Here is a 15,961-nt window from a genome sequence, read left to right as displayed (position 1 = left end):
ATCTTCTTCCCGACCTCTCCGCCCCCACCCCAGTCTGACCTTTCACCCTCACCTTGACCTCTTTCCACCTATCGCATTTCCGACGCCCCTCCCCCAAATCCCTCCTCCCTACCTTTTATCTTAGCCTGCTGGACAAACCTTCCCCATTCCTGAAGAAGGGCTTATGCCCGAAACGTCGATTCTCCTGTTCCCTGGATGCTGCCTGACCTGCTGCGCTTTTCCAGCAACACATTTCCAGCAAATGTAGGATTTTAACCTGTTAATAATAAAAGACTGAGTGGTGTAAATAATAAAAGACTGAGTGGTGTAATTCCATGTCAGAGAAGCTTGCATGTTTGTTGTATCCCCATGCGCATGTTGCCCTTGTTCTTTAAGGATGTAGTGGCTATGGATTTTGTAGAGGCAGTTGAAGAAGCATTCGGAGTTACTATAGTACAGCTTTTAGATTGATTACAGAGTGTATATGTGCAGAAGCTGGAGGGAGTGAATGTTTGAGTGTCTGGGTATCAGTCAAGCAGACTGCTTTTTTTTTAACTGGCTATGTCGAACTTGTTGAGTGTTAATGTGACCATCTCCTGCGATGGTCTCCAGCGGACAGTATTCTTGCTCTTCAGTTGTACCCTTTTAAATACCGAAAAGGCTTCTAGAACTGCAGAATATCCAGACTGTGATCTTGCTGTTGTTGTCACTATTATGCCAGTTATGTCCTTGGTCTTGCTATTTTTGTTTCTTTTATCTTACTCCTGGAATTCACCTCTTTTGCTCAAAATTGTAATGAGGTCCGGAACTAAGTGGTCCTGGCAGAATCCGAATTGAGCATCAATAAGCAAATTATTGGTGAGTAAGTACAACTGTGTAGTAGTTAATGACACCTCGTATCACTTTGCCAATTAATTGAGCATTCTGATAGCTTGCCAGATGACATTTATCCTGCTTTTGTTTTACGAAGTGAAACAAAGTACTGAGAATATATCCTCTGGAGCAGAGATGGGGTTTAACAATTTTTTAAATTGTCACGGAAGTGAAATTGAGGGAGTTCTTTATTTAGAATTGTTGAATGATGGATGAAGCTTTAATAGTTTAAGCAGAATGATGATGTGGAGATGGCAATGTTGGACTGGGATGGACAAAATTGAAATTCTCTCAGGTTATAGTCCAACAGGTTTATTTGGAAGTACTAGCTTACGGAGTGCTGCTCCTTCATGTAGCTGTGGAACAGGATCATAAGACACCATTCTAGGTTTGTTCAGTATATTTCAGTTGCACGACACTGTGGTCTTTTGCTATAAATTCTGTCTTATGATCCTACTCCACAGCTACCTAATGAAGAAGCAGCGTTCCAAAAACTAGTACTTCCAAATAAAAGTGTTAGACTATAACCTGGTGATGTGTGATTTTTAACTAAGCAAAGTAAGATTCAGAGCAGTGGGATTATTTTTGGACTTTACTGACCATGCTGCACTAAAAATATCATAAGTATCTTGAATAACATTTTTTAAAAATTAAGCCATGAGCAAGTTTATAATTTAGCAATATGGTAACTTCATATTGCCAGCCTGATACGTTCTTCAGCTACAAATGCAAAGAAGAAAATAAATGGATTTATGTGAATAAGGTGGTATCAAAATGTCTCATTTTAGAAACCTGGTTATTTGGATTTCTTTTCAGAATGGTATCTGCCCATTTGTAAATAACAGTATTTGCTTCCTTTCATACAGCTTTCGTTAAACTTGCAATATCAGGAAAATTTGTTTTTGTCTTTTCTTTAACAAAACAATGCAGTATGTTATTTAAATTTACTTGTTATAATGTCGTCCTGTTCCCACCCACCTGCCCTCAGTTGAAACAAAACCCTCAGAGAGACAGTATAGTTTTGCCTCCTTCATCTTTATTCTAGGCCCTGGAGGGAGAGAGAACGATTGCCCATGTGCACAGAGACGTGAGTTCTCGGTCTTCTCTCTCGAGCAGCAGTTTCTTAATGAATTATGCAGTCATTTTACAGGGAGGAACATCCAGTTAAGGCAACATACATATTGATGGGTGACCGTTACAATCAGTGAATGTCAGTAGTAAAGATTAAGCCATCTGCTGTTACACAATGACTGTTCTTAACCTTAACTGACTTCACATAATGAATACTTTTCACTTGTTAAACTGATCTTACGTACTGAATGCTTCCAATATTGTTAATGGCTCTACATAATGAATGCTTTTCCACCTTATTAACCTATTACCATTACTTCCGGCACCCATTGTTAACTGCAAGTTCTTATCTGATCCGAGTCATGCTCAGCTGAACCTCTTGTTTCACAAAACTTAACTCTTTCCCTACCTGCTCATAACCTATACACATTCTCAATAAAACATCCTAAGGAGGTCTCCAGAAGCATTACAAGCCAAAATACAATATTGAGCCACTGAAGTAGTTAGAGTTAAATGATTAACAACTGAGTCAAAGAGATAGTGTAAAGAAGTATCTTTAAGATAGAAGAGCAGGAAGGGAGGTGTGAGGAGTATATCTCAGATCTTGGGTCCTAGTAGCTGAAGCTACCAACCGTGAAACAATGAAAAACAAGAGGCCAAAATGTGACGCATTTCACTTTTTTTTTCTAATCAATCTGTTAAGAGATTGTAATATGTACCTCTGGAGTAGGTGGGACTTGAACGTGGACTGTTCAGTCCAGGACTAGGGGCACTATCGCTGCATCACAAGGGGGCCCCTCAAAATCTGATGCGTTCAGCTGAACATGATTAGAGACAATGAAAGCTGAGGCCATGGATTTGAAAATGGGGTTAAGAATCTTAAAATCAAGGTGTTGCTTAACTTAGAGGCAATATAATGAGCACCAGGATGATGAGTGAATAGTACTTTCTATGATTAAGGGCAGGAGCTACAGGCTTTTGAATGACCATTGTCCATACAGGTAGAATATGGGAGATCATGCAAGAATGTATAGAAACTGTCAAGTCTCGAGGCAATAGAGATGAAATGACATTGGTGTAACATGAAACAATATCAAAATAGGCTAAATTTGTGGTGACACGGATATGTGATTGAAACCTTTGCTTGACGAGATTGGCCTATAGTGTCTGCACATAAGGTGCTAAAACCAAATCACAGTGCTGAAAAACTGTCTCTGGCAGCATTTCTGAAGAGAAAAGCTGTTGCACAATGGCAATGCTTTTGTTTTGTTCATTTACAAGATGAGGGCATCACTGGCCAGGCCAGCATTTATTGCCCATCCCTAATTGCCCAGAAGAATGTTAAGAGTCAGCCATGTTGATGTGGGTCTGGAATCATGTAGACCAAGTAAGGGATGGCACATTTCCTTCCCTAAAGGACATTAGTGAACCTGATGGGTTTTTCCGATAATCAGCCATAGGTTCATGGTAATCATTGGACTCTTAATTCCAGATTTTTATTGAATTCAATTTCTACCATCTGTGGGTAGAACTGAGAACATTACCTGGGTCTCTGTAATAACAATCCAGCAACACTACCACTAGGCTATCACCTCCTTTGAGCAAAATGCTGATTGCAGCTGGCTCTCTATTTTGACACTTAGACACAACAGATGTAATGACTTAAGAAAACATTTAATGTAAAACAAAAACTGGATGCTGAAGAAATCGAGCAGGTCTTGAAATGTTGACTGTTTGTCAGATGCTGCCAGACCTGTGGAATTTCCCCAGTATTTTGTTTCCATTTGAAGTCTGTTGGAGTTGTTCTTTGAATTTGTTGATCAAGCAAAATCATCCATAAATTTCTTAATTCTTTTAAAGATGTGCAGTCACATATAGTAGCAATGCTTCCTTTCCTGGATCCCACAAAATACAAATGCTGCAAAACCTATTTTATTTTAGTTAGCATGGTTCGATATTATTGGTCCTGAAACTTGTGCATTTATTCAGAAAGAAATGAAAATACATAGCTAAGGAGAGGATTAGGCAAAATGGGAGGATATTTAATTGGGGAAGAGGAAACTATGATGCGATTAGACATGAGTTAGGAAGCATGGATTGGGAGCAATTGTTCCATGGTAAAGGCACTATAGACATGTGGAGACTGTTTAAGGAACAGTTGTTGCAAGTGATGAATAAATATGTCCCTCTGAGACAGGCAAGAAGTGGTAAGATAAAGGAACCTTGGATGACGAGAGTGGTGGAGCTTCTCGTCAAAAGGAAAAAGGTAGCTTACATAAGGTGGAGGAAGCTAGGGTCAAGCTCAGCTCTAGAGGATTACATCTTCTAGGAGAAAGTGAGGACTGCAGATGCTGGAGATCAGAACTGGAAATGTGTTGCTGGAAAAGCGCAGCAGGTCAGGCAGCATCCAAGGAGCAGGAGAATCGACGTTTCGGGCATGAGCCCTTCTTCAGGAATTCCTGAAGAAGGGCTCATGCCTGAAACGTCGATTCTCCTGCTCCTTGGATGCTGCCTGACCTACTGCACTTTTCCAGCAACACATTTTCAGCTCGAGAGAATTACAGGCAGGTGAGGAAGGAGCTCAAAAATGGTCTGAGGAGTGCCAAGAGGGGGCACAAGAAAGGCTTGGCAGAACGGATTAGGGAGAATACAAAGGCACTTTACACTTATGTGAGGAATAAGAGAATGGTCAAAGGAAGAGTAGGGCCGATCAGGGATAGCATAGAGAATTTGTGTGTGGAGTCTGAGGAGGTAGGGGAAGCCCTTAAATGAGTCTTTTGCTTCTGTCTTTACGAAAGAAACGAACTTTGCAGTGAATGAAATCTTTGAAGAGCAGGTGTGCATGCTGGAATGGATAGAGATAGAGGAAGCTGATGTGCTGAAAATTTTGTCAAACATTAAGCCAGGCTCGGACCAGATTTGTCCTCGGCTGCTTTGAGAAAGGAGAAATGCAATTGCTTCGCCACTTGCGAAGGTCTTTGCATCCTCGCTCTCCACTGGAGTCGTACCTGAGGACTGGAGAGAGGCAAATGTAATTCCTCTCTTCAAGAAAGGAAATAGGGAAATCCCCGGCAATTACAGACCAGTAAGTCTCAGGTCTGTCATCTGCAAGGTGTTAGAAAGGATTCTGAGGGATAGGATTTATGACCATCTGGAAGAGCATGGCTTGATCAAATGCAGTCAACATGGCTTTGTGAGGGGCAGGTCATGCCTCACAAACCTTATCGAGTTCTTTGAAGATGTGACTAGAAAGTTTGAGGGTCGAGCTGTGGATGTGGTGTATATGGACTTCAGCAAGGCATTTGATAAGGTTCCCCATGGTAGGTTCATTCAGAAGGTCAGGAGGAATGGGAAACAGGGGAACCTAGCTGTCTGGATACAGAATTGGCTGGCCAACAGAAGACAGCAAGTGGTAGTAGAAGGAAAATATTCTGCCTGGAAGTCTGTGGTGAGTGGTGTTCCACAGGGCTCTGTCCTTGGGTCTCTACTGTTTGTAATTTTTAGTAATGACTTGGATGAGGGGATTAAAGGATGGGTCAGCAAGTTTGCAGACGACACAAAGGTTGGAGGTGTTGTTGACAGTATAGAGGACTGTTGTAGGCTGCAGCGGGACATTGACAGGATGCAGAGATGGGCTGAGAGGTGGCAGATGGAGTTCAATCTGGATAAATGCGAGGTGATGCATTTTGGAAGGTCGAATTTGAAAGCTGAGTACAGGATTAAGGATAGGATTCTTGGCAGTGTGGAGGAACAGAGGGATCTTGGTGTGCAGATACATAGATCCCTTAAAATGGCCACCCAAGTGGACAGGGTTGTTAAGAAAGCATATGGTGTTTTGGCTTTCATTAACAGGGGGATTGAGTTTAAGAGTCTTGAGATCTTGTTGCAGCTCTATAAAACTTTGGTTAGACCACACTTGGAATACTGCATCCAGTTCTGGTCACCCTATTATAGGAAAGACGAGGATGCTTTGGAGAGGGTTCAGAGGAGGTTTACCAGGATGCAGCCTGGATTGGAGGGCTTATCTTATGAAGAGATGTTGACTGAGCTCAAACCTTTTTCATTAGAGAAAAGGAGGAGGAGAGGGGACCTAATTGAGGTATACAAGATAATGAGAGCCATAGATAGAGTCGATAGCAAGAGACTATTTCCCAGAGCAGAAATGACTAACACGAGAAGTCATAGTTTTAAGCTGGTTGGAGGAAGGTATAGAGGGGATGTCAGAGGTGGTTTCTTTACACAGAGAGTTGTAAGAGCATGGAATGCATTGCCAGCAGAAGTTGTGGAAGCAAGGTCATTGGGGACATTTAAGAGACAACTGGACATGCATATGGTCACAGAAATTTGAGGGTGCATACATGAGGATCAATGGTCGGCACAACATCGTGGGCTGAAGGGCCTGTTCTGCACTGTAATGTTCTATGTTCTATGTTCATCCTTCCAGGAATAATACAAGTAGTGTATATTTAAAATGAATTCTCCAAATTATTTAGTTCTCAGAACTGGTTGCATTGTAAAAAGAAAAAAACTTCAGTTTATGTTACACTTCAATGACTGCTGAATTTCTTAAAGCACAATGAAGTGCTTCTGCGGGATTGTCTCTATGATGACCTGTTTTTGTTTTATGTTGACTGGGGAATAAAGATTGGCCAGGATATTGGAAATAATTCCGGCTCCTCTTTGAAACAGTGGCATGGAGTCTTTTAAACCAACATACTAATGTAGCCTCTGTTAGATTTAAAAATCCATTCTAAAAGATGACACCTACTGCACTCCCTCAGTACTGCACCGAATTGCCAGGCTTGACTTTTGTGTTCATGACCCGGAGTGGAAATTAGCTTTTGAACCTCACACCTGACATTTTAGGTTTCTAACATTGTGTTTACATCCAAACATTGGCAGACTTTACTTTAAAGCACGGTTCAATTCTTGGCTGTTTATGCATTCCAGATCATCTTTACTGTGTGTTCTGCTACCAAATTAGTAAGAACAGCTAAAGCAGTCACCCTTCAGTGAATAAGTTCTCATGGTGATAACTTTGCTCGCAAGCAGTTCGGTAGCTAGATTAGAACAGATATTTGTGATCCGTAAAAATTTTATTTTAAATTTATTTTAGAATCAGTCTCAAACTGGGATACATAGTTCCACAATAGAGGGACAATTAATTAAAACTGAGATATGAAGGCATCTCTTCTCCCAGATGGTAATAAGTGTCTGAAATGTTCTATCAGAACTGGGGAGGCAAAATCATAAAGTATCTAAAGAGGAGAGACTTTTGAAATATTGGAGAGTGAGCATTAGATGGAGCCAGCATGAAAAAGGAATTGAGGCGTGGGGCAGAACAGCCACAATCTTATTGTATTGCGTGACAGGCTTTGAGGCTTACTCCTGCTCCTATCTCTTGTGTTCTCATGTCACCAAGTTCTGTGGTGCTTAAACATAAAGCAGCAAATGCTGGAGATCACAGTGGTTTACACAGCATCCGAGAGAGTGCAAGCTAATGTTTCAAGTCTAATGACTCTTCATCAGAGTGGAGCTTAAAGTTGGTCAGCAGGATAGGAGAACATTTTATCTGATTCAAACAACTTAAGTGGACGACAGTTAGATAAATGTTAAGAATGAGATTAATAATAGGTGAGACACATTTCCAAACTTTAAACTTAATAAATGTGTGCTTTTTCAGTAATAAAAGTTTTAAAATGTATGAGATTGATGGATTGATGGATCTGAATAACTCCCTCCTTATACTTCTGTTCCTCTCCTACTCAGTAGTTTGGTCAGTGTTGTCTTGAACATAGCCAGACAATCTGATTGAGGTCCTGTGCAGTCCAGATTCACAAGTGAAACTTAAAAAAATGTAATTGACTACATGTAAAATTTGATTTATTTTCAAATCGTCTTCCAGAAGCATAACAATATGTTGCAAAAACATGAAAACATAAATTAGTTTGTTTTCCTTCTAGACAGCCAATTGGTTTGTTTAGCAGGCATCCACAATGTACAATTGCATACCTTTTAGTTTACGAGAAAAGGTGATAATTCATCAGATGTTTCTACTGCCTGTCTATGGTGATCAATTTTCAGTTTAAAAAAAGCAGATAACAAAAATTAGTCTGCAGTGATTTTCCAAATGTTTTGCACTTGTATTTTAAGTCCGCTGCGATTATCTTAGAATATAAATCGGTATGGCTATTTTGAGGAACAAAAGCTATTGCTTAGCTGATAGAATGTTTTACCATCACATAACACTGATAAAAGCACAAAGTTGGTTTGTTTTCACATGCTGAACAGTTTGCTTTGATGAAGCCCTTCACTTGCTAATTTCCTCATTATTTGCCTTTTATTGAATACTGCAACGCATGCATTTTAAAATTATTTTGAAATTTACTGGTGGCTTCTTTGTCTCCATGACTAAAATCTCAAAGTAACTTCCAAAAGTGTCATAGCAAACATTAAGAAATATAGTTTTATTGATACCTTTGTCACTTTGGAAAAATATAGTCTAAGACACTTCTTAATAGCTAAAACAACATCCTGTGTGCATTTTGTACTCTAGATGTTGCTCACTGACTTTCTTATTTGTAACATTCACAGAATGGTGGGTGCACTAACCTGAGTTTGAAAAGAATTGAACACTTCCTAACGGAGTTTCCTACAAATCACAATGAGACTGGACTGTGGTCCAGACTGTTATCTGTTTAACAATTAGACTTTGTGCCCTGAAAGAGAGAGACAACTTCATCATCTTGGCAACAGAATAATATGTTGTGTATTACTCCCCTCCTTTTAAAAAATTGATTAATTGACTAGCTATGTACATAGATCTCTTTGAAAAGTAAAAAGCAAAGGTTAATTGCCTCCAGGTTGTGATTAATTTATTCCATGAAAACTGTTTACTCCATGAAAGTGAAGCTGAAAAGGTAAGAGTTTTATAGTCGATGCTAAACATGTCAAACCAATTTGGAATACCAATGGCCAAAACTAAAAGGTAGTTGAATCTCCTAGTTAAAACTGCGCAATGCAAATGCAAGAAAGTTATGCCTGAACTGTATGGTGGTCTGTTTAGACTACATCTTGAGTACGTTGTTTGGTTGTGTTTATCATGGAACTTGGAAGCAGTACAAAGCGGGCCTGAGATGCTGGTTTCTATTGTTAAGACTCTAATTTATTAGAAGATTGGAGGGACACGGGGATTTTGAACCTGGAAAAGAATCATTACATGGATACAACATCATTAAGGAAATGAAAATTGGTTTCTCTAATTAGCTGTAATATCCTAAAGAGGCACAATTTCCAACAATTTAAGACTGAATTGATCAAGTCGGTTTTAAGCTGTGAAGTATAGGTCCGAGTCGGATTAGCTTAGTTGGAATTTTTTGAAGTGGTGTCTGGCATGAGTGTTGCCTATGTAGATTTTCAGAAGACAGTGAAATACCTCGAGATTATTAAAAATGAAAGGCATCTAAATGAATGCAACCATATAGCTATGTATACCACAAATTTCTTTGAAAAGTAAAGGCAAAGGTTAGTAATTTGTTGAGAGTTTAAAAAAAAGAATAGAGATAAAGAGAATGCTTTCTGATTTGCTGGGTGTGACCAGTTGTATTCCCAAGGGTTGTGCTCTTGAATGAATCAATAAGACATTGTACATTAGAGAGTATGGTAAGTAGTGTATGTGGAAAGAAGCTACATAGGTATTTGAGCACACTAAGTGGACAACGCAGTAGTCATTCAAGTTCAGTATGAAGTCACTACTTATAGATCCAAGAAAATTAAATCAGACTATTTTGAGAGAGAAGGTATAAAAGAACAGTAGGCATTTAAGGGTCCTTTTATTCAAGTCTCAATGGAATGTTGGTCTTTATCTCTAGAGAGTAGGTATACAAAAGTGAGGATTTTTATTGAATTTTGATGAAACATCCGTTGAATTACAGTATTCATGCTCGGTACCAAACCTTGGGAGAGTTGTGATCAACTTCAGTGGTGCAGTCCTATTTCACCAGAATTTGAGCTTTAAAGGGTCAAAGCGAGGGCAAATTGTCTGATCTTGGCTTATGTTCTTTCAAGTATGGAATATTAAGTAATATAATCAAATCTTTAACTTAAGGTTTGATAAAGTATACACAGAAACATTTTCCTCTGGTGAAAGGTTATACAGTCACTGGAGTAAAAGTACATACTGTAGGTCATGGTATAAAAAGCATCTTTTAGCCCCAAAAATTATGTATATATCTGCCATATACCTCAACTTGCCTTTTTTTTTCAGCCATGACATACAATACTCATAAGCTCAAATTTTCATTGTGAAACATGGGTATTTTGTTTCCTGATTGCTTGCAACCAGTTCTCAGCTATCCAACAGGTTATGGGCTGTTTTTAAAGATGGCCTGATTTGTGGCTCAACCAATAAGTCACTGCTGATGAAAACTGCAACAATACCTCACTTATTCTTTGGAGCATTTTACTGTTTCCCTCAGTAGTTACATTGGCCTCAGATATGCCAAATTCTGTATCACCATTTGATCAAAACTGCATTTGGGGATTTGTAGTTGCTAGTACTGTACAGGTGCATGACTTCAGTTTTTATACAGCTTAACCTAAAGCAAATATTTGAGGTTTGCCACTCGTCAGTTCTTTTTCATTCATGTATTAGTTTAAACCATATGCATTTCAAAATTGACACTTTATTTTCCCATGTGTTTTTATGAATTTACAGTTTTATTAGAGCACATTTGAATGCATGGTATAGTTTTGAAATTCTGTCTAAATAATGCATCTAGCTATAGAATGGGTCATTATGTAAAATTGACGAGTTTCTGAAATGCATAGTATTTTTTAGTAACAAGTAATGAATGGTAGCTATCTAGCATTTTGTTTTCTTTTATGTGATAAGGTTGCTGGCTAGGTTATCATTTGTTACCTATCTCCTAATTGCCTTTGAGATAATATTTTTGAATCCTTGCCTGGACTACAGTTGGGGAGTTCCAGAATTTTGATTCAGGATGCGTGGTCTCAGTAGCGGGGGATGGGGTGATGCAGGCGCACAACTGCAGGTGGTAGTCTTCCCATGTACTGTCCTGCTAGGTGACGAGTTCATGGGCCTTGAATGCTGCTATCGATGGAGTCTTTGTGAGTTGTTCCAAGTTTAAGTGAAGCTTATTTGGCGAATAGGGCCAATCAAGTGGGCTGTTTTATCCTGCATAGAGTTAACCTTCAGTGTTGACGCCAAACTGATTCAAATAGGTGGGAGAGTATTCTGTCACATTCCTGACTTCTGCATTGTACATAGTGAGCAGGCTTTGTGGAATCAGGAGATGTGTTTATTTACTATAGAGTTCCCAGCCTCTGACCTGCTCTTGCGGTTTTGTAGGGATGTTCCAATTCAATTTCTCGACAGTGGTAACCCCTAAGATGTTGATTGTGGAGAAACTGGACAATATTAATTTCATTGAATGCAAAGAGGACATGATTAGATTCTCTCTTGTTGGAGACGGCCGTTGTCCAGCCTGTATGAGGCATGAATTTGGGCCACTTAACAGCCCAAACCTGGTTCATGTCTGGGCTTTACTGTATATGACTATTAATGGCTTTAGTGTCAGAAGAGTTAGAAATAGTGTTGACCATTATGCAATCATTAGCAAACATTCCAACTTCTGACTTAATGATAGAAGGATGCTTACTTTTGAAGCAGTTTGGGCAAGGGCGTGCTCTCAGGAACTCTTCTGTAATATTTTGATAACTGAGTTGATTCAGGCACTTCTTGTGTGCCAGCTATGACTCCAATCAGTGAAGAGCCTTTCCCAGCAGTGCTGTGTCCCATTGACTTCCATTTTCCTAAGGTTCCTTAATGCCACACTCATCTAAGTTCTATCTTGATGTCAAAGGCTGTCACTTACTTTCCCTCTTCAGTTCAGTCTTTCTTCCATGTCTGCATTAAACATGTATTGATGTTCGGAGTTGAATAGCCAGGTGGAATCGAAACTGAGAAGCTTCTTGCTTAGTAGCACTTAATAACCTTGTCACCAATACCTTCCATCACGTAGAGTAGGCTGGTAGGTGAGTAATTAGCTGGATTGGATTTGTCTCGTTTTTAGCATAGGCTGTGAGTAGTTGCCACTTGTACTGTTGCTACATAAATTCCAAAGTTTGTGTAACTGAATCCTGTTTCTCTAACTATTTTGTTCCCTTGTGTAATAAAGCTAACTGTGACATTCAAATGGTTACGCTACTTGCTTGCTGTGTTAGTCCTGATTTGAATACATTCATCTTAAAGATTGTTTTAAAGTGGTTGGAAGATGAAAACAAAGTTAACGTTTGTGCCTTGACTCTGTGCAATTTTTAAAGAAACAAATGTGATTTTTTTTCTTATATTTGCAGATGTTCCTGCACCAGAACAAGAAAAGCTTTTTATTCAAAAACTGCGTCAGTGCTGTGTCCTTTTTGACTTTATTGCTGATCCACTTAGTGACTTGAAATGGAAGGAAGTGAAAAGGGCTGCTTTGAGCGAAATGGTGGAATATATCACACACAACCGCAACGTTATTACAGAACCTATTTATCCAGAAGTAGTACATGTGGTAAGTAATTTGTCGGCATAATTACTGTACTGTTCTTGACCAGGGATAAGTAGTTAATGTTTGATAGGGAATGAACATGTGCCTTTTTATCTACTATATCTGTAAAAATTATTTTATTTTGATTGGCTGCCAATGGGAAAAGCAAAAATATTTCAAATCACATTTGTTAAACTGGCACCACTTTGGCTGAACTTCTCAATTGGAATTTGAATGGTATTCCTGCAAAACTATGCACAGTACTCCAAATTAGTAGCTGTGCAAATGTCACCCATGCATACTGAATCATAAATATAACTATGTGCTATAGCTATTCAGAAGGCTTGACAGCATCTGTGGGAGAGAATCAACCAACATTTCAAGTCCATCGTGACTTTTCAGAATTGAAGATAGCTGGAAAAGTAATGGATTCTATGTTCTAGAAAAGGGCGAATAAGTAGTAAGTGGAGCGTTGGTAAGAGTGCCCAAGATCAATATACAATGGAGTGTGCTAATGGCTGCAAAATAGAAAGATAGTTGTTAAAATGGAGGACAGACTTAGTGGTCTAGAAGGTTTAAACTCTAGAAGGTTAAAAAGTGCTTAATTGGAAAATTACGTGCTGTTCCTCCAACTTGCATTGGACTTCAGTGGAACATTGCAGTAGGCCTCAAATACAAATGTTACCTTGACAGTAAGATAATTTATTGAAATGTCAAGCAACCGGAAGGTCGAGGTCATTCTCATAAACAAAACAGAGGTGTTCTGTAAAGCAGTCACCTATTCTGTATTTGGATTTGCTGGTGTAGGGGACGCTGCATTGTTAGTAGCTGGACTGTTAATACAGAGACCCAGGTAGTGTTCTGAGGATCCAGGTTTGAATTCCAACAGATGGTAAAAATTTGAATTCAGTGAAATTAAGAGACTACTAATCCATTGCTGATTGTGAGGAAAAACCCATCTGGTTCATTAATGCTCTTTAGGGAAGGAAACTGCCATCCTGACTTGGTCTGACCTGCATATGATTTTGCACTCTCAGCAACATGGTTGAATCTAAACTGCCCACTGGCAGTTAGGGATGAGCAATAAATGCTAGGCTGGTTGGTGATGCCCTCATCCCATGAATGAATTTTTAAAAAAGTACAAGGAAATCACTGCATCACCTGGGCTTTGGATAGAGAGGAGAGAGAAGATGATGATCAAAATATTGTACCTTTTGCAGTTGCATAGGAAGATTAAAAAAGTGTTGGGAAGAACAGATGCCAAGGTGTTATGGAGGGAATCATTGACATGAGAGCAGGATGTGTTTGGTGGTAGAAGTCTGAGTGAGGTGACAGAAATGATTCAGGTGATCCTTTGAATGCAGAAGCTGGTGGACAAGAAGAACCCTATTATTCTGGGTTGGGGAAGGAGATGAGAGCAGAAGTGTGGGAAATGAATTGGACGTGGCTAAAGGCTCTGTCCACCATGCCAGTGGGGAGTCTTCAGTTAAAGTCAAAGGAAGGTATACTGGAAACACCTTTGTGGAATGTATCATCATTAGAATAAGTGCAATACAGCCAGAGGAACAGAGAAAATGAAATAGAGTTCTTACAAGAAGTAGGATGTGTCAATTTATTTTCCCCACCTTGTGGATGTTTGAGGTAGCAGCTTCCAGAACCTGAAGTCAATGTGCTGGTATACTAATTGGCATGTGCGTAACCTGAGTGGCTGTGCAACTACGCAGCTAGTGAGGAAGCATAATGAAGGTGACTGTGAGAGTTGGTGCATTTGTAATGGGTATAATCTGTCCACAGAAATGAAAAGTGAGATGTCGAGGAAGGGAAGAGTCAAAAGATTTTCCAGGTGAAGGTGAGAGAAGGAAGCAAATTGGAAGCAAAATAGCTTAATTTTCCCAATTTTGGATGAAAGCAGTTGTCATTTCCCAGAGAAAAGGTTGTGGGAGGATCCCCAGAAAGGAACTGGCATAACTGGGATTCCTAGAGGTACCCATAGCCACACCTTTAACTCTGAGAAAGTGAAAGGAGTAAAAGAAGAGATTGTTTAAATTGAGAACAAGTGCAGCCAGGTAGCGGAGGGTGATAGTAAATGGGCACTGTTCCAACCTCCTTTCTAAGAAGAAAGTAAGAACTCTCAGACGCTCCTGTCAGATGATAGCGGTGTAGAAGAATTGGTGTAGAAGGTGGAGAGAAGGCGGCTGGAGGCAAGAAGTTGGAAATCGTAGAGCTGACATTGTGTCAAGAATCATGTATAGGTGGGAAGAGTAGCTCAGTGGTTAGCACTGCTGCCTCACAGCATCAGGGTCCCAGGTTCAATTCCAGCCTCTGGTGACTGTCTATGTGGAGTTTTCACATTCTCCCTGGGTCTGCATGGATTTCCTGCAGGTGCTCCAGTTTCCTCCCGCAGTCCAAAGATGTGCAGGTCAGGTGAATTGGCCATGCTAAGTTGCCCATAGTGTTAGATGCATTAGTCAGAGGGAAATGGGTCTGGGTGGATTACTCTTCAGAGGGTCAGTGTGGACTGGTTGGGCCAAAGGGCCTGTTTCCACACTGTAGGGAATCTAATCTAATCATTCTAATCAAGACGCAGATTAATCAGTTAATTGTAACTCCAGTTAGACCTCATATTTTGCAACTTCTTACCATAGGTGTCAATGTAAGCTAGTATCCAGAATTCCACAGAAAAAAGAAAGGATGTAAAATCTTTTGATATCTGTTCAGACGAAAGGTGATAAAATAATTAATGTTTATAACACAAAATTAACAATACAGCATAAATATGATATGATATTATTAATATTAAAAGACCAAATCCTAATTTTTATAAATATTTATAACACATATTTATGCTGTATTGTTAATTTTGTTATTATTCATATTAAAAGACCAAATCCTAATTTTGTCACATATTTAGTAAAGTTTTTTTAAAAACAAGCCTCAAAAGTAGGCAGCTTTGTAGTTTGTAAGACCTGGGGCTCAATGCCAATATGTTTAGTGTTGTATTGGAGATAAAAGAGCAAGTTACAAACCTGTAAATTAAAAAGATGGATTATAGCATTTCAGGTGTTTACCTTTACAAAACCTGAAGACTGGAAGTTATGCAAGTGTTTTGGTTATGGATAACAGATCTAGCAATCACAGGAAGGAAGTAGTGGGTTCATGACTTGCAAGCTGCTTAATAGTGAAAGGGTAATCTGTGCAGTTAGTAAGAAAAGATTGACGTGTTAGTGAATGGAGAGTATGTCATTGGAAATGTACTAGCCAGTAAAATGTGAAAAACATTGTTCAATGTTGTTCTTAATAGAAAGGCAGGCCCATATCATAGTTTTAACTTCTGGCTGTGCTGCTCTGACTTCAGAGTCTCCAGTTTAAATGTGTCACTTCTGCCCCCGTACACAAACAGACTGTACATCACGGGAATCACAACAGAGAATTTGGCTGAGGTTTGAAGTTGGAAACGTAGAAAATAGAAGTAGGCACAGGCCCTT

General features: G+C 39.4%; 1 protein-coding gene across 7 annotated transcripts in view; it reads left to right on the top strand.

The window, feature by feature from the left end:
- ppp2r5ca (protein phosphatase 2, regulatory subunit B', gamma a) overlaps positions 1–15,961 on the top strand; it is a 181,578-nt gene that overhangs the window by 87,523 nt on the left and 78,094 nt on the right. For all 7 annotated transcript variants that reach the window (XM_043697390.1, XM_043697388.1, XM_043697387.1 and 4 more), the window contains one exon: positions 12,301–12,500. In XM_043697390.1, coding sequence (XP_043553325.1) covers positions 12,301–12,500 — 200 coding nt within the window. The remainder of the gene's footprint in view (positions 1–12,300; positions 12,501–15,961) is intronic.

This window comes from Chiloscyllium plagiosum, chromosome 10 (assembly GCF_004010195.1).
Source record: "Chiloscyllium plagiosum isolate BGI_BamShark_2017 chromosome 10, ASM401019v2, whole genome shotgun sequence".
NCBI lineage: Eukaryota > Metazoa > Chordata > Chondrichthyes > Orectolobiformes > Hemiscylliidae > Chiloscyllium > Chiloscyllium plagiosum.
Note: the sequence above shows the minus strand (reverse complement) of the source record. Positions and strands in the feature narration are given on the sequence as shown.